Source organism: Polyodon spathula, chromosome 4 (genome assembly GCF_017654505.1).
Source record: "Polyodon spathula isolate WHYD16114869_AA chromosome 4, ASM1765450v1, whole genome shotgun sequence".
NCBI classification, from domain to species: Eukaryota; Metazoa; Chordata; class Actinopteri; order Acipenseriformes; family Polyodontidae; genus Polyodon; species Polyodon spathula.
The window spans coordinates 18,490,474-18,509,682 of NC_054537.1; the positions used below are offsets into that span (position 1 = coordinate 18,490,474).

General features: G+C 37.9%; 1 protein-coding gene across 1 annotated transcript; it reads left to right on the top strand.

Annotated features, from left to right (window-relative positions):
- Positions 1-991: 991 nt before the first annotated feature.
- LOC121314257 (CMRF35-like molecule 7) lies at positions 992-17,123 on the top strand. Its single transcript, XM_041247313.1, has 8 exons — positions 992-1,155; positions 4,684-4,971; positions 5,255-5,333; positions 7,265-7,362; positions 7,868-7,926; positions 9,308-9,376; positions 10,966-11,034; positions 16,601-17,123. The coding sequence occupies exons 1-8, from the start codon at positions 1,083-1,085 to the stop codon at positions 16,685-16,687; spliced, it is 822 nt and encodes a 273-aa protein (XP_041103247.1). The 5' UTR covers positions 992-1,082; the 3' UTR covers positions 16,688-17,123.
- The last annotated feature ends 2,086 nt before the right edge of the window (positions 17,124-19,209 follow it).

A 19,209-nucleotide genomic window follows, 5' to 3' on the forward strand; every position in this document is an offset into this window, starting at 1 on the left:
TATATATATATATATATATATATATATATATATATATATATATATATATATATATATATATATATATATGTTAAAAGGGTTATGGTTTACTGAACACAAACTATTAACAGAACTTAACTTAGAAAATCAAAGAATACAGCTGTACAGTATTAAAACAGTAGTTCAGAGTGAAGTCTGTTCTCTGCTACTTCATCACAGACAGAGATTATTTACATGTCAGTTTGTTTATACTGCCCAAAAAGTTTCAGATGTTTCAAAAATTGCCCCAGACAGCTACTTTCCACTAAATAGCTACCGGTACTCTAAAAGGTCTGAGGTCTGAAATTAGATTGAGGGAATCCAATGTATTTAGCCAAGAAAAAATAATCAATTTTTAAAATCTCAAAGAGTAGTTTTATTCAAGATTTAAATGTATACTCTGTGGGCTTCACAAACACAGTAAAAAAAATATGAAGACTCGTGTTTTGTAACTTTTAAATCAATGTATTTATGAATTGTGTAAACTTATTGCACATGCACTTTTTGTGAATTTATTGTTTTGTATTATTGAATTTACAGGAGGCCATTTTTGTCTGTTTCCTTTGTTTTGCACAGTCAAAGCTTGTATTGCCTTTGAATTGTATCCATGTATGTGATAGCTTACTGAAGACCGTCTAGCTGTCTATGTATAGCTAAATAACTATATATGTAATATTAACATCTAAATACAATGGGCTTTGTTCAAGTGGTCTACATGAATGTTGTCTGCTCTGATTGTATCTGCTTACAGTAAAATTCAACCCACCACATTCTTACTTCTGAAGCCTTTTTCATGTTTTGTAGTTTGCAGGAAGCAGTTGTGGTTGTGCATTGAGGATGGTACTCTTGCTCTTAAAATATATTTTAAGACCATGACACTGTTTCTGAAAACCAAGTACTGTTTTTCATACCTCTTTGCCCTAATTTGGCTGTTCTTTCTGCTTGCCTTAGATGTTTATTTTTAAGTCCTTCACACTGCGTTTATCTATTGCATCTCTCACTGTGGTCTTTTTGGCCTCTGTGTTTATGGGCTGTGTCTTAGTGAAATAGGAGCTTAAGCACATATGGAAGAAAAGAAATTTAGACCAGTTGTTCAAGAAATGAAGTTCCTTATCCTCCTCCTGGCCACTCTTCCAGGTAAGAATATTGCAGTTTCCGCGTTTGGAGAAGGTTCAGTGTTTCTAAACATTTCTATATTTTCCTCTCATATAATTCTAAATGATCTACAATATATAGCCATTCAGTTGAAGAAGGAACATTCAGACAAAATAGTATTGATTCTTCTAGCTAAATGCATTTTAGCTTCTTTCCAGAAGTTTTTTTTTATTATTTTTTTTTTAAATACTAATTGTACACTGCAGTTGACCCTTCTTTTTTGGATATGCATGATAAATCAAATTGAGATTTCTCTTTATGTACTGTATGTTGCTATATTTGATACCAAGGCATTGTAAACTGAACGTACCCCATAGTGACACAATATGCCGTGGGAATGAAATTAGGTAGAAATGTAATTTCTGGTCTCCCTCAGGTTTCAAGCCCAGAGGTTGCCCACAGGTAAATACTACATGGTTTTTTAATCATGAGTAGGGTATATGTATTAGTATACAGGTAGTAAAACAGGAACGTGTAGTTTTATACTGGAAGCTAGGGTTTTACTTAATATCTTTAAATCGGATTGCATTAAAGAAACTGGTCTACAGCTGGAAAATTCCACGAGATCTTTGTTCTTTTTTGTAAGTAGTGAGATCCTGTCTAATGTCATTGTCTATAGGATCTGACTTTCTCAATAGGAAATTTGTAATATGATAATAATTGGTAGAGTGGCCATCCTCACCAGTTTTATTTTTATTTTTTTGGCAAAACTGTAACATGTAAATGTATTTAAGTCTCATGACTGTCTATGTGTATCCTGTACACATCAGTTTTGAAATGATGGTAGTCTAAATTTATGTTTCGCTTATCTTGAGTTACTGTCAAGTATTTTTTCTCAAGTAAATGTCTCTGAAAAGAAAAACATGAACTGTCACAAACCTTAATTTCTGTGTGGCGAAAATAAAACACAAGTAATTAAATTAAGTCTTTAGCATTTTAGGTAGTTAGAAAAAGCATATATATATATATATATATATATATATATATATATATATATATATATATATATATATATATATAAAGCAAAATCACAGAAAATGTGAACAAAAATACAGATCAAAGAATCATGATAAGTTTTTAGAATAAAACTTGACACACTGTCAAAATGAAAACATTACAAAATTAGTAGCGGGCAGGGGCGTAGCTAGGAATGAAAAATTGGGTGGGCCCCAACTTCGGGTGGATGGGCAAATAACAAAGGTCTGATGTCACAGGAAATAGCTTACAGTTGACGTTTATTTAGTTTTTTTAGAAAAGTACTTAAACTTGGCATTCACATAGGCGCATATTTGGGTGGGCATGTGTGCGAACTGGATGGGCCGTGACCCACCCAGGCCCAGCCATGGCTACGCCACTGGTAGTGGGTAGTGCTGACAGACTGCTGTGGGATGTTCTGCCACTCTTCCTCTATTGGACTCAGGGCAGTTGAAAAACTGGTCACGGCAAGACCCCGACATTGTTTTCCTGAAGTCGTGCAATTGTAATACTAGCGCTGTGTGGTCTTGCATTGTCCTGCTGAAAAATCAACTCTTCAGGATTGTCTTGCAGGAACAGAAAAACTGTTACCTCAAGGACTTCATCAATGTATCGCTGAGCAGTGAGGTTGCCCTCAATCTGCACCAAAGGTGTTCTTGTGTTAAAGGAGATTCCTCCCCACATCACACTACCACCGCCCCAGCGACCCATTGGTTGGCTTGAACAATGCAACAGTCAGCATAAAGCTCACCACCACGTCTCCACATACATTGTCCTCTGTCAAGTCAAGGGCAAATCTGTGAATAAAACACTCCCAATTGGTGACCCTCTGCCTTCCAGGGCATGGCCTGTGCCTCACAGAGCCGGTTTCCTAGTTTCTCTGGACTAGTCCGTTAATTGTTGAAGAAGAAAATCTCATTCTCCGGGCAACTTCTCTCACAGACAGACCGCCTTCAATCATGCCGAAAGCAACCAGGTGATCTTCATTACTCAAGTGAGGCATGGTCACATCTTTTGTTGTTCTTACGAACAGAGTTCCAATAACCGAGTAAAATAATCGTGGGTAGCTTTGGTAAAGGTACAGTCAACGAGGATTGTTTAGTGTCAATGTTGAGTCAGTGAGCTGGGCACCGTAAGAGCACACACTAGTAAGAGAAAGAATAATCAAAGAAACAAAAAGAAAAACAGACTGTCAAAAGCAGTACTGTAAATACAGTTCAACAATAAAATTAAATGCAAACAGTAAGAGAAACAATGGCTGGCACTCCAGAATTGTGCAAACACAAGGATTACAAAATAAATACCAGCCACACAAATTTTTATATAAATATATATATATATATATATATATATATATATATATATATAGGATATATATATATTATATAAATGATATATATATATATATATAGTATATATACATGGTCAGCCACTCCCTCTTGTGAAACTACACGGCCTAGGTATTTGACCTTTTGTTGAAAAAAGAAAACAGCATTTACTGAACTTAATTTTCAAACCTTGCAGTTTGTCATGAAAACAGCATCTCTAGGTGCTGGTCAATAGAAGAAGAGAAAACAACCACATCATCCAGATACAACAATAAGGATCGAAAGCTCTGGTCCTCAAAATTATGCTCCATTAGGCACTGAAAAGTTCCTGGAGCGTTGCATAGTCCAAATGACATATGGTTCAATTCGGATAGCCCGAAAGGCATACAAAAAGCAGTCTTTGCCCTGTCCCCTTCCGCTAAAGGTACTTGATTGTATCCGCTTACCAGATCCAGAGTGGAAAACCATTTGGCGCCAGTTAAGGCATCCAATGACTCCTCTATTCGGGGCATAGCATAGGCATCCATGAAAGTCTTGGCATTCACTTGATGGTAGTCAACACACATCTGAATACTGCCAACCTTCTGCACAAGCGCAATCGGTGAGGAGCAAGAGCTGCTGCTCTCTCGGATAACCTGTCTGTCTAACAGTTGTTTGATATGGGCTATATATGTTTTTTATATTATATATATATATATATATATATATATATATATATATATATATATTATATATAATATATGGATATTATAATATTATATATATATAACTTGTCACATATATATACTTCCAGACAGTGCAAACAAACAGACATGCCCGTCCTAAACAAACAGGAGGCAAAATTAAAAAGTAAGCAAAACAAACAAACAAACAAACCATTTAGCAATAAAATGAAATCGCACTGGGTGAAGCGCCGTAGCCAATTTACCAAGCCGCAGATGGAACTCTGATCTGAAAACACAGCAGAACAGGAGGAGAGGATTAAAGAAACTGAGCAGCCTTTCCTGAATACAGCCAGATCTGACTTTTATAGGTAAAAGCAATCAGGTGGTAATTAATCAATAATCTAATTAGTTAAGGCTAAGCCACCTCCCCAGGATCGTAATGTCCCACCTGCTACATTCATGCAAAATGAAAACAAAAGGTTTTGTATATGTGTGATTAAATAGAAGAGTGTACCTGGTAAAGCTCATTCATTTTGTTGCAGATACAAGCCACTCCATAACTGGTTGGGAAGGACGATCAGTCAGTGTCCAGTGTGACTATGATAAGTACTACAAAGACTATGAGAAGTACTGGTGCAAGGGGAAGTATTGGAGCAGCTGTATTATCCAGAGAAATGAAGATAAAGTATCAATTAGTGATAATAAAACCCAGGGAGTACTCACTGTGACTGTGAGGAGGCTGGAGAAGGGGGATGAAGGCCAGTACTGGTGTGGTATAAAAAAAACCTTGTACGATATAAACATTCCTGTTTACCTCAAAGTTGCTGATGGTGAGAATATAAAGTAAATCACTGTGCTATTGTATTGTCTGGTAGTCATGCAGTACAATATGCAGTACATTCAGGATTATTCTTACTGGTTCACTTGGTATCGTAATATTATGAAATGATAACATCCAAACTTGAACTGTTTTTTTTTTGTTGTTTGTTTTTAAGTTTGTTCAAAGCTATATTGTTAAACAGCAGTCGACTGTTTATTTAACCCACCAAAAATGCTTACTGTGTGAATCGTGTCCAGTATTTCCCAGTATAATACTAGTTATATTTTGCCTAGTGCCTATTACTACCACAGTCCCAGTCCCAACATCAACTGAGATGTCAGCTGCCACTGAAACAACCCCTGACACAAACAGGTAATGAGCTATTAGCATTTCAGCACAGCAGCCTGCCTTGGTGTGAGACTTGGAGAAGTGTGTGTGTGTGTGTGTGTGTGTGTGTGTGTGTGTGTTGTCACAAAGATGGCCGGAGTGGGGGACGTCAGACCAGAAACAGGAACCAGGAAATAAACGACAGAGAGGTGGAGTTTGGTGGAGCTGAGCAAATGGTCTCGCTCAGCATTTAATAGTGCACAGACAGACAGAAAATAAACGGTTGTAAGACCAACAAAAACACAGGACACGGCACTGGTAGCCAAAATAAAGATACAAACAAAATGGACTAACACTAAACAAACACGGTGAGCTGATATTTTACTTATTATTACTACTATTATTATTATTACCTCCGTCTCCAATCCCGTTCTCCACTCACCGAACACACAACCACGAGTGGGTGAAAACATGCTGCTTTTATGCAGCTGTACCGAGACTCAATTGCTAATCAACCATTCAATTGGAGTCGCAGTACAACTGCACGTGAATTAATAAAGTGCAATTCCCTGTGCTCACATATTATTACATTTTATTTGCACGTGAAGTGCTGTGCAATCCTTGTGCCTAAATACAAATATACATTTTAAATACTCATGTTACGCAGACCTGTTTATGTCCCGTGTACCAATGACTATACACCAACATTAACACACAACTTACAACACAAAATACACTTTACCACTGTGTGTGTGTGTATCTGTGTGTGTGTCTGTGTCTGTGTGTGTGTGCGAGGGCAGGTGTTGGTTAATGGCTTTGAGCCCATTACTTTTTAAAGAGTTCTTATTCATAAATTTGCTTTTGCTAAATGTGCACCATTGCTGTGAAACAAAATAAATCATTCAACACAGAGCTGTGGAACTTAGCAGATTTAGGAACCAAATGATGGAACCCAACATGGTAGTACTGCCATATAGGTGGTTTATTAATGTCTTAATATCACCACCATTGAAATACCATGTAGTGCCAGCCCCAGGCTGCCTTTTCACAGGGGCACACAAGTCAGTGGATGGTATATATCCTTGACTTCAGTTAAGAATGTCCATTCCTTGAGGAGTCTTTTCAGAATCAACTGCAAAAACGATCTGTGTCTTTCCCTCATAATATTCTGAACATAGATTTTAAAAGTAAATTGAAATGTATAGAACATAAAATAATATTGTTTTCAGGTTCCTGCCAGCACCTGATTGTCATAAGTAGCAATGTTGCCCCTCCCCTGTGTGTATTTCGATGTTGTATGTTGTGTGTGGTGTGTTGATGTTGGTGTATAGACATTGGTACACAGGATATAATATAGGGTATGCGCACAAGTGTTTAAAATGCATATTTGTATTTAGGCAAGAGAATTGCACAGCACTTCACCTGCAGGTAAAATGTAATACTATGTGAGCACGGGGAATTGCACTTTTATTAATTCATGTGCAGTTGTACCAAGACTCCCATCGAATGATTGATTAGCAATCGAGCCTCAGTACAGCTGCATAAAAGCAGCATATTTTCACTCACTCGGGTTTGTGTGTTCAGTGAGTGGAGAACGGGATTGGAGACGGAGGTAATAAGAATAGTTAAAGTTAAAATAATATCAGCTCACCGTGTTTGTCTGTGTAGTCCATTTTGTTTGTCTCTTTATTTTGGCTAAAGTGCCGTGTCATGTGTTTTGTTTGTCTTGCAACCTTTTATTTTCTGCTTGTTTAATCATTAAATGCTGAATGCAAGCAAGCGCTCAGCTTCACCAAAACTCTACGTCTCTTTGTTTATTCTATGTTGGTTCCTCTTTCTGGTCTGATGTCACCCACTACAGCCGTCTTTGTGACACATGACATTTATTTTGTCTTTCTTGTATAGTATATGAATAGACCTTACTCAATGTTTTAATCCTTATATTTCTTCACTGACTTCCTTAATCCATTATCTAGAAGATTCACAACTTTTATAATCTGGATGACTGGTGGAGGTCTTTTCATCATGTTGGTATCTGCAGTCATGTGTACAGCAATCGTTCTTACTAACAGCAGTAAGTGGATTGTTTACACACTCTTTCTTTAGAAGGGCCTAAGTCTTAATATTTCCCTGTAAAGCACATGTGAATGCCGTTGCAGAGAAAGTCATGCAGTCAGAGGAGCACAGATTCACGTCCTGACTGTGCCAAGTTGCCAAATCTTAACTAGGGATCACACAGGGAGTTTTAGTCAATAGGGTCTGCTTCACCTTATTGTGCTTCAGCAGTCCCTACTGACCAGGCACTGGTAAAAACCAGAGGGCACCTGCAGGGTTGGCATCTGCTCACCAGGGTTGACATTCGAGTTGTAGCTCCTGGGTGAAAAGGTGTAACAGCTATCCTGAGACAGATAATCTAAAATAACCCAATATCAGCTACAACATGTGTTTTTTTTTTTCAAAGCTGTACATATGAGACCTATGTAGCTAGCAGAAGTGTAAGACTGTTAGGATTTATGATACGGTAATATTGGGTTGGCTATAATTACTTTAAGTGATTTAGGTGCATTTTGACATTTCAGGTGGAAGAAGCAAAGAGCCCCCAAGATTGGAGAGTGACAACAACAAAGGCCCTGTGACCGTAGGCTCTGTTTTCTGTTTCAACTTCCTGTTTTCTGTCCTCTGGTCCTGGTCTCTGTGCTGAGTCTGAAATAATGACTGGGCCTGACTTTGCTTTGTGAACCCCTTTTAGAATTTTTTTACACATTGCCAAACCAATCTACTCTTTTGAGGAACTAACAATCCACGAGCAACACCACAATATAAATAGATCAGGAAACAATACTTTGGGCTTCAAGGAAATTAGAACACATCAGCTGAATGAACTAGTACTAGCGTATTGCAATAAAATCATATCATATATAATTTCACCAGTTTCAATGGGCAAACCCAATAAAAACACCCTCTTGGTACATTCAGCTCCCATTTCAACAAGCTTCAAATTAGTTAGATTCTGTTTTAATTACGTAAACATTAAAACGTTAAGATTTTAAACGTATTTGGAGTGTTGGTAACCACTTCGATAGCCCGTAACAAGAAACACTGCGATAGAGTTTAAGATACTGTGCCGACAGAAATTATGGAAACAAATAATTACCTGAATAAAATATGAATGTTTATAAGACTACATGTGTACAACACTAATGTGTAGTTCTTAAAAAAAATGACCTTACACTGTTTAGTTGCTTCTGTGTAAATAATTTAAAAAACATTTAACATTTGTAAAAGCAGAAGGCTGGCAGAATCAAAAGGGGGGGGGGGGGGGGGGGGAGGTGGAGTTCGAGAGGAAGTATGGTGAAGTAGTAAAGCTGCAAAGCTCTTCAGAATAGAGTGCTGTGGTTTGCTGTGAAGTCAGATTGTGCTGCCATCAACTGTGGTCAGGCAGCTTATTTTTGTTACAGCTTGCAAACAGGATGAGACCCAACAAGTGTCAGGTGGTTAATGCAGCCCTCGCTACACCCAAAGGTCGGACGTGAACAAATGAAAATAATTAAGTGGTATCCTAAGAAGTAATTTAGCCAACAAAGAGGAGGACGTGTGGTGAACCATCCGATACCACAAAACAAAGTAGTGTGGTGTTCATTTCTCTGTAACTTTTATTTTATGGAGCTTGTTTATAAAATATGAAGAGATCCTGTGATTTTTCGATTCCCCACATTTACAGAGAGAGTCCAGGGGAACCTTTTCTATGTCTAGTAGCTGAAAACTTAATCCAGTAACTACTGAACACAGAGGGGGAGTGTGGTGAAATAGTACTATTAGAGAACCACCCCACACCACACCACATAGTAGTGAAGAGGGGTGTGCTGTCAGGGGATCTACATACAAGAGGCTTGGTTAAGCAACTTTAATTGAGTTATTTTGAGTAAAAGTGTATCTGCTAAGCATGTTAGAATCCTGTGATTTCTGATTTCAGAGAGAGCATTCATTGTTTCATTTTTTTTCAATTTCATTTTTTACAGAACTCAGAGGAACTCAGTGGAGAAAATCCATACGTGGTGATGTCATCTGCCACAGGACAACTTGACAATGTAATACAACTTTCTCATTCTTGCTGTGAACAAAAATACAGATCAAAGAATCATGTTTTAATGTCAATATGTTTTCAGTATGAAACATAACACACTGTCAAAATGAAAACGTTACATAGTTAGTATTGGGTTTGACCTCCCTGAGGATTAATACAATCCTGAAAGCATTGATGCATAAACCTAATCAGCCTCTGGATAGACTGCTGTGGGATGTTCTGCCACTCTTCCTGTGCAGCCAGCTGACGAAGGTTGGCTGGTCACAGTTGTCTCCTGTAGAATGGCACTGGTGATTTGGTCCCTCAAATGTTCTTTTGTACTCAGGTCAGGAGTCAAAAGGGGAAGGGGGGGTTTTGAGAGAAAGTGTGGTGAAGTCATTGCAAAAAATAAAACTGGATACTAACTCTAACCATGACATTAGTCGCTGACAGACCCCAAACCCAAAAGATTGCTACACACCAGCCACGATGCGACAAGTGAAACTCTGCAGCGATGCGACAAAATGAATAGAACCGATACTTTTGAGAAGTATCTTTCAAACGACAGGCGATGCGGGGGCGACACTGGAGCAATGCAAAATAAATATAATTGAATCCTATTTTTTGCAATTTGTTGTGCAACAACTGCAGAATTGACCAATCAGATAACAGCTTCAGTGCACATGGTCCAGTGGGGTGAAGCCATATCCCAAATAACAGAAGAAAAAATAATACTTGCTGTGGAAAAATACCCAGAGCTTTATGACAAAGAGCATTGCAATTATAAAGATACAGATTTAAAAGGTAATGTATGGCAGTCCATTTCGAAGGCACTGGATAAGCCTGATGTATATGATTTATTGCCATATATGTTGAAATTACCATCAGAGAAGACCCACATAATTACTGTATCATGTTGACAAATATGTACCAGTCTTGATGATAGTTTTATCAATGGCAATTTCTTATAGTTTTATTGATCTGGCAGTTTTCCAATCTGCCGCATTGCCTGTGTCGCTTCTTTTGTGTATGGTCATGTCGTTGTGAAAGTATCTTGTTGCCCTATGAAAAATCACTTCATGTCTTGTGCGTGGCAGCCTTAACCCTAACCCTAAGGTTGGACCTGAACTTCTGAAAATAATAAAATGGTATTATAAGAGGTAATTTAGCCAACAAAGAGGAGGAAATGTGGTGAACCATCTGATACCACAACACAAATAGTGTGGTGTTCATTTCTCTGCAACTTTTATTTTATAAAGCTTATTTATAAAATATGAAGAGATCCTGTGAATTTTCTATTCACCACTTTTACAGAGTGAGCCCAGGAGAACTCCTTCTATGTCTAGTAGCTGAAAACTTCATTTATTAAATGAACATAGAGGGGGAGTGTGGTGAAATAGTACTGTTAGAGAACCACCTGACACCACACCACATACCAGAGTAGTGAAGAGGGGTCTGCTGTCACGGGATCTACAAACAAAAGGCTTGGTTAAGCAACTTTGATTGGGTTATTTTGAGTAAAAGTGTATCTGCTAAGCATGTTAGAATCCTGTGATTTCTGATTTCAGAGAGAGCATTCATTGTTTGATTTTGTTTTTATTTCATTTTTTACAGAACTCAGAGAAACTCAAAGGAGAAAATCCATACGTGGTGATGTCATCTGCCAAAGGACAACTTGACAATGTAATACAACTTTTTCATTCTTGCTCTATATATCTATATATAGTGATGCACACAAGAACACTCAGGTATAATCACAGAAAATGTGAACAAAAATACAGATCAAAGAATACGTTTTCAGTACAAAGTACAACATTACAAAGTTAATATCAGGTATGACCTCCCTGAGCATATCATAATCCTGGCAACGTTAACACATAGACCTGATCAGCCTCTGAATAGACTGCTGTGGGATGTTCCGCTACTCTTCCTGTGCAGCCAGCTGGCAAGGTTGGCTGGTCGCGGTTGTCTTCTGTGGATGGCACTGGCGATTTGGTCTCACAGATGTTCTATTGTACTCAGGTCAGGAGATAAAGCTGGCCATGGCAAGATCTCAACATTGTTATCTTGAAGTCATGCAGTTGTAATCCTAATACTATGTGCTCTTGCATTATCCTGTTGGAATATCGACAGTTCCGGAATGGTTTACAGGAACGGAAAAATTGTTGGACTTCATCAATGTATCGCTAAGCAGTAAGGTTGTCCTCAATCTGAACCAAAGGTGTTCTTTTGTTAAAGGAGAATACTCCCCACATCGTCACACTTCCACTGCCCCACTGTTTGGCTTGAACAAAGCAACAGTCAGCATAGCGTTCACCACGATGTGGTGGGCCGGTGTGGTGACCCTCTGTCTTCCAGGACGTGGCCTGCCCCTCACAGAGCCGGTTTCCTTGGACTAGTCTGCTGATAGTTGAAGCAGAACATCTCGTTCTCCAGGCAACTTCTCTCACAGACAGGCCGCCTTCAAATCATGCTGATAGCAAACAGACGATCTTCATTACTCAAGCAGAGCATGGTCGTATCTTTCACTGTTCTTACATTAATTAAAATAATGTCTTTTCAAGTGGCTATTTAACAGATTCTTAATCAACTCATTTTGGCAATTTTAATTCGACTCAAATATCAAACACTGAGCACCTGGCGTTTTGATGAAATCACATGACTTGAGCTCATTATTTTGTTATCCCAAGGAACAATACCACTCAAACAAATAAACAAACACATTGGCTCACTATTTAAAATGTAAATAACAACAAACATTTGTTTGTGCCCAATGAACAATTGATGTAAAACTTAGACTGTTGCGTTTTCATTATGCATCAGTATTGTAGCCTATACTATGGCGCCAAAAAAAAAAAAAAAAAAAATTAAATTAATTAAGCCACTTTTATAGGAATGATAATTGTTCAAAATCAAATAATCAGGACTAAAAAACAAGGTCAGTATAAATATACAACACAAATGTCATTTACTGAACAAAGCAATCCTGCTTTATTCAAAACAATCAATTAATTATTTGCAACTCCATTACAATTACTAAACCAAACAAACTAAAATAAAAAAAGTCCAGAACTGTTTGAATGTAGACCAGGAACAAAATCCTCTCTGTTAAATCAGAATCAGTTGTATTCCACAAGTTTATCTTCGCTTGCTGCATTGCAGTAAGCCAAACTTTGATTGGTGAGAAGAATGGTATTTGCAACCAACAGTTCTTTATTATAAAGAGGCTCCAAGGTAGAACGATCAGGGTTGGAAGATCAGGAATTTTAATTCAGTAGGTAAGAACAAAAGTGCACCAAGCTATGTCTGTCCTGTGGTGGCGACGGCGGCAGGGGGTCCTCCCCTTCTGGAGGCGAAGGAGGCAAGGGCTCTTCCCTCTTGGGTGTTGGAGATGGCCGGGTCTGGTCCACTGCCCAGAACCACTTTGCAGCGTTCCCCGTCAGACCCTGGTTCCACAACTCTTCATACTGGGGGTCCCCGTAAGGACTTTTTGCAGCTCTTCATCCCCATCCTCTTCAACAATAACTTAGAAAAAAATAAAAAAATAAGGTACCTGCACTATCTACTCTGGCCTGAGTCCTGGAGGTGCTGCAATCCTGCTCTGACACCATGTGTGACAGGAATGGCTCTGTGGTGATATCAGGCTAGAAACATGAACAAAAACAAGGCAAGGAAACTGCGGTGCAAATGCGCTGCGGCGCCGTTTATTTTCAAACAAAAATATTTAAACAAACTTGTTTCGCTCACAGAGTGAAAATAAAAGTTTAAATAAAACAAATCACGAAAATGACAACCCTAGGTCAGGCTGGGTAGTTGCTGTCACTGTTCCTAGAATGGCTGGCTTTGGTTTTACTTTTAATTTCCTTTCTCCTCCTGCTCTCCCGTACTTTCCTCTTTACTCCCACACAGAGTGCAGAGAGCTGCAGGCTTTTATGCAGGTGATTTTAACAAAATAATGACAAACACTTAAACAATAATTCAACAAATGACACCAGCCACATTCTCACGAGATGTCTGGCAGATAAGAACTGCTGCCATCACAGCTGCCAGAACACATCCAAACCAAACAATAACAAAGAAAACATTGTATTTTTAAATAACATAACATCCATTCAAATCAACAATAAAAACACACTCTGCTATATACCATCCTTTATAAATACAATAAATAATAAATATATTATAACAATAATACAAATAATACAAAACAAATATACATTATAGGAGCAGGGCTTTGCCCCGCCCCTTTCTCATGTACCAGGCTCCTGGCCCTGTTACAGGCCCATATAACTGCTAAACACTCCTTTTCAGTCGTTGAATAATTTCTTTCAGCAGCAGATCTTGTCCTGCTGATGCTTTATCTACTTGTGTCAGAACAGCACCTAATCCAAGATCACTGGCATCAGTATAGATCTTAAATGGCAAATCAAAATCTGGGATAGACAAACTGGCTGACACATCAGTGCAGTTTTTAACTTCTCTTACGCAGATTGACAAACATCATCCCAATTCCACTGGACCCCCTTTTCCATAAGATTATTCAAAGGGGAAGCAATCACAGAGAAATCAGAAATGAACCGATGATACCAACCCACCATACCCAAGAAGCATTGGACAGCCTGGACATTAGCTGGGACAGGATAATCAACAATGGCCTGGGTTTTTATCTGGATAACTATAGATACCTTGTGCTGATACCACAGAAACTTGATTGATTCCTGGAAAAAAAAAGAACCTTTTTTCATATTCAAAGTCAAATTTGCTCTTTGTAATGCTGACAACACACGTTGAATATCCTGAAAATGTTGCTGCACAGTTTTAGAATATATCACAATATCATCAGTGTATTCAAACCACATTTTCCCTTTCAGCTTAGCCAAAACAGTTTCCATTGCTCTCTGAAAGCTAGCAGCAGTATTGACCAAACCAAAAGGCATAACCTTAAATTGAAACAAACCTTGGGGAGTTGAAAAGGCTTTTCCTACTAGCAGCGTCTACCTTAATCTGCCAACAGCCACTGTTAAGATCAAGTGTGCTGAACACTGACACACCACTCGTTGATTCCAAAATCTCCTGTATTAAATAGGCATCAAAACTTAGTTTTAGCAGTTAAGCTTCCAAAAATCAATACAAAAACCAAAATTACCATCCTTTTTAACTGGCAACACCATGACCATGAAGAACAGGAAGGTTCTACAAATCCCTTTGCCAACATCTCTTGAATTTGTATCTTCACAAAAGCCTGCTTCAGTGGAGACAACCTATAATTCTTACTACGTACAGGGCAGTTGTCTGACAATTCAAAACAATGTTTCAAAATATTGGTGGAGCCAACTTGATCAATACACACTTAATTAGCTTTCAACAGTACATTTTTCAGCCTGTCCCGATCCATCATACTCAAATCAGATGCATTAACTACACAATCAATTAGCTGAATGTCAATTATTTGAATGTGGCTTTTTTATTTTCTCCCACAGTTCTTCTTGCAAGAGCATAAAAGTAGATCCACTATCTAAGAGTACCCGACCTACCATGTTCCAAATGCCAACCACAACTACTAACTGTTGTAAACTACACCTAATCTTACTAGTCTGTGTGGTTTTCTTATCCTTGGTGTTCACAGAATTAACAGTACCACATTTTCTTGGAATATGATATTTTAGGCATTTGGTACATTTCTCTTTTCTTTTACTTTCATTTGCATTCAACACTTTGAAAACACAAATTTTTACTAGACTTTTCTGCCAGTACAAGTCTCTGTGCATACTCAGCCTATGCATTCCAATCTCTTTCAATCTGCTCGTCCAATCGCACCAAATCAATGATGTTACCAGGTTTATAATGCAACTGTAAAGCCAGTCTAGGGTTAGCATTTTTTTAAATCCAAGAAACAATTTCTTGTTCTGTAATTTTAGAATTAACCTTAAGACACAACTGTCGCACTTGATAGGAAAAATCTCGAAAAACTTTAATTCTTCTGTTGAATACACTCTCTCCATCTATCTGATAATTCCACTTTGTAATTCACAGATACAAAAGCTTCTAAAATTAATTTTGAAAACAATCCCATGACTGTATTTCACCCTGAACAAATCACCAACTCCTAGCAGTCCCCCTAAGAACAGTCCAAAGTAGGGCTAGAGTCTTTCGATCAGTCATAGCTCTAAAAGCAAAATAATCTTCATAAGCTTCAATAAAATCTACAGGATCAGAATGATCATATTTACCATCGAAAAAAGGAAACTTCAAATCAACAGGCAATTTACCAGTTAGAACCTTAATCACAGATGTGCTGCCTACCTGCACAACCTGTTTCACACCCTGATTAGCACTTTGTTTAACCTGATCAATTAACAGTTTAATCATCTACTTTCATATTGGCAAACACAATTAACACGTTTTCTTTCCCCCTCAAACAATTCTTCTGTGTTTTTCCCTCATGCTTGTGTTTGTGATTTAAACAGATTTAATTCATCAATTGAAGCATTTATCTGCACCAGTCTATTATAATTAGTCTGTTAATTTGCTTCTAATGCGTCAATTCATTCAAACAGATCATTCAAATCAATTTGACCAATTCCATCAGCATATATACACATTCCTTTCAACTTTAATTTGTTACTAAATGCAAAGCTATTCAGTAGGCAAGCATGAAATGTCCCATCCACCTGCATATTGTTGATGTTAAACACATTTTTACACAACTGAAAACTGAGGAAAGGGCACACTGCAAGCAAGGTAGTTAAACTGCACTGCAAGTAAAAGTTTAATGTGCATTGTCTGGAAGCAGCACAAGGCCTGTCTCTCACTTGTCCTACATTCCATTGAAATCACCTGACAAAGTGCTTTTTCAACTGTCAGCCCATCACCTACTCTGCCATACTCCATGTGTATGCATATGTACCGAGTTGGAAATAAGATGACTATTGAACACCAGTTTTATCATTCCAGGTTTTACTACTACCTCTGTTAACTCCTGTGTGTAGGTAACAAGCTCAGGTGTGTCTTATTAAAGTTATAGCAAAACCAGGACAGGATCAAACTGCTGTGCAATTGGAGTCTTATTTCCACCCCTGATCTATATGTGTGCATACCGTATATATGGGTTATATGTGGAGAAGGTGGGACTCAACAGTTGAAAAATCACTATTGTAAACTATTATAATCACTATTTGAAACTCTCTGTGGACCCGTTGTTTGAGAACCACAGCTTCTCGCTGACTCATTCATATTTTTTCTCTTGCAGACTGTATGGGATCTCAAGGGGGACAATACCTACATAAATATGTTCTTTAAGAAGAATAAGCAGCCAGGAAACCAGAATGGAATGTAATGCATTAAATAATGTACTTGGGCTGAGCAATGAAAACACAGCAACGTGGGAATAATGTACACCCCAATGTGCATAGGTGTTAAATTCTATCGAGGACTTCTGGTGACATGAATCACATGAGCACTAGCTCTCACCAGAAACCTGAGGTTCTATTGTAGGTGACTTTGCAGCAGTTGAGGTTAACCTCTAGTCTCTGTAAGTCTCTCTGGATTAAAACTTGTGCTAAATGACTAATTAGTTAATAATAATAAAATAAAATAAATATATTGATTGTAAGACTATCCCCTGGTGTCATAAAATTGTCACTGTTCTATTGTGGTTATAAATAAACTTTGTAAAGTCACATATGATTTTTTGTGGTGGTTTTCCTTGATTCTGTCTCTTTGCCGATACAAGTAACGTGATAGTCTTAGAAATTATTTATGTATGTAGTTTCTTAGGGCACAATCCCGTAGGTAAGGGTGTAGGCTCTATTATCATTTAAACTCCATATGAACAACTGTTCACTTAGACAGTGGTCTGTGCTGTTCATTTCGTCTGGAGGAAACTGTTCAGGTATGCACTGACTGTGGGTTACAAACATTTTAATTACTTCTGTATTCTTTTATTGGGTTTTTATATTGTTGTTTTTTTACTGTCTATAAATCTGTTGTTTCAATTAAAAAAGCTGCCGGAAAATACAGTCCTCATGTTTGAAGTTTGTGGTTTATTTATGATTTGGGTTTAATTTTGCATAGTCATTTTATACACTCTATACACTGTCAATAGTTTTCATGCTCTTCGGTAGCAACTGCTATTGGAAGAATAAATGTACAATTACTTTGTTAATTTGACCTTTTTTCTTGCTTGCGTAGTGGTAGTATGGGTTGTAAAAATGTGTGTCACCTGTTACAGACAAGCGATTAAATGACCACAGCAAACGGGGTGGATTATCGTTCTACTGTCCACACTACCAGGTAAAAATCTTAATGCTAACTGCATTTTTACAGGGGTATGTGCTTGGTATATGTAACGTATACAGTATACGTTATTAACTCTAATGAAAGCGATCACAACAATTAAATATACATTTATACTTTGTACATTTGTAGGCAGGGATCCTTCTAGATGGCTATATTAAAAAGAAAAAAAGCAATGCTTCCACTTTGATAAATACACTGATCTCTTCAGGAATATATTATGCTGAATGAGCCGGTATGTTCTACACACATCAGGTTTTGGAACGAGAAGAGGCTGTTCGGCCCTTCAAAGCTCATCCCTTCCTAACACACCACTGGTCCTTTTTTTAAAAGGGCAGAGTATGATTGCTTTTTTCAATTTTCCTAGTACTTTAGATGGAAGATGTGTCATTATTTTATCTTCTCTTCATTTTTGGATATCTGATGTAAAAAGTGAATGAGAAGGGAGTTTATGATATTACTTATGCAAGGCCAGTGTGGGGGGTGTTTTTTAAAACTGTGTGGGCTGGTGGTTTAAAATTGGAATTCTTTATAAATATGTAGCTGACTGTGTCAATCCTCTTATTTAAAGCCATGAGACACAAGTCTCAGAGGAACATTTGAGACATGCAATATTTAAAAAAAAAATGTTCACACATTATATAAATGTGACCAAAAAAAAACATGTTGACTGCCCTGTGACAGGTTGGCCTTTGGTGTGACATCACAGACCAGGAAGAGAATAGACACAACAGCAGACTGGGGTATGAAATAGGTTGATGCGTAGATTTAATTATAAATAAGACTGGCTATTCATTATCTTTTTAACCCCTTGGCCATAGTCTGCATGAGTATAATAATTCTGTGTCTGTCAGCTAATTATATAATCAGTAGCTGATCAGTCACTCTCATTCTCATGAGGTACTAAAAACAACAACAAATAATGGCTGACGGCACCTCACTTGTCCTGCCAAACACAATACATAATAACATAATAATACAACAAATATAAAACACAAAACAGGGGCGGGGAGTACGCTGTCACATATATCTCTTCCCTTGTGCACAGCACACATGGTCTTAAAGGCCACCTCCTTCTTTAAAGTCCCAGAGGTCCCGCTCAAAGTCTTGGGTCAAGAAATGAGGCTTTAAGGAGCCCATAGTCGGCCTCCTAGGTAAGGAATTAAATAATAGGACTTAATCTTAGAAACTGGGGGAGTATGTAGTAATTGTGATGAAGCCCCTCCTGTCAGGATGTCCCGGAGCTTTATCACCGCTTTTGTGTGGGTACGCCAAGAAACTCTCAGTCTGATTATACAGTTTCACAAATAAACAGACAGGAACAAATCAAAGATTTACACAAAACACCCCCAAACTATTCAAAATAAACAAAACTCACCCCCCCCCCCCCCCCCACCCCAAACTATTCAAATTAAATAAAACTCAAAACACCCCCAAACTATTCAAAATAAACAAACCCCAAAACACTGAAGCTTCAGCTATCCAGGTGTTTTTCCTTCTGTATTTATTTATTTATTACATATAATAGGGCCATTCTGTGTCAGATCAACCAAAGATCCAGTA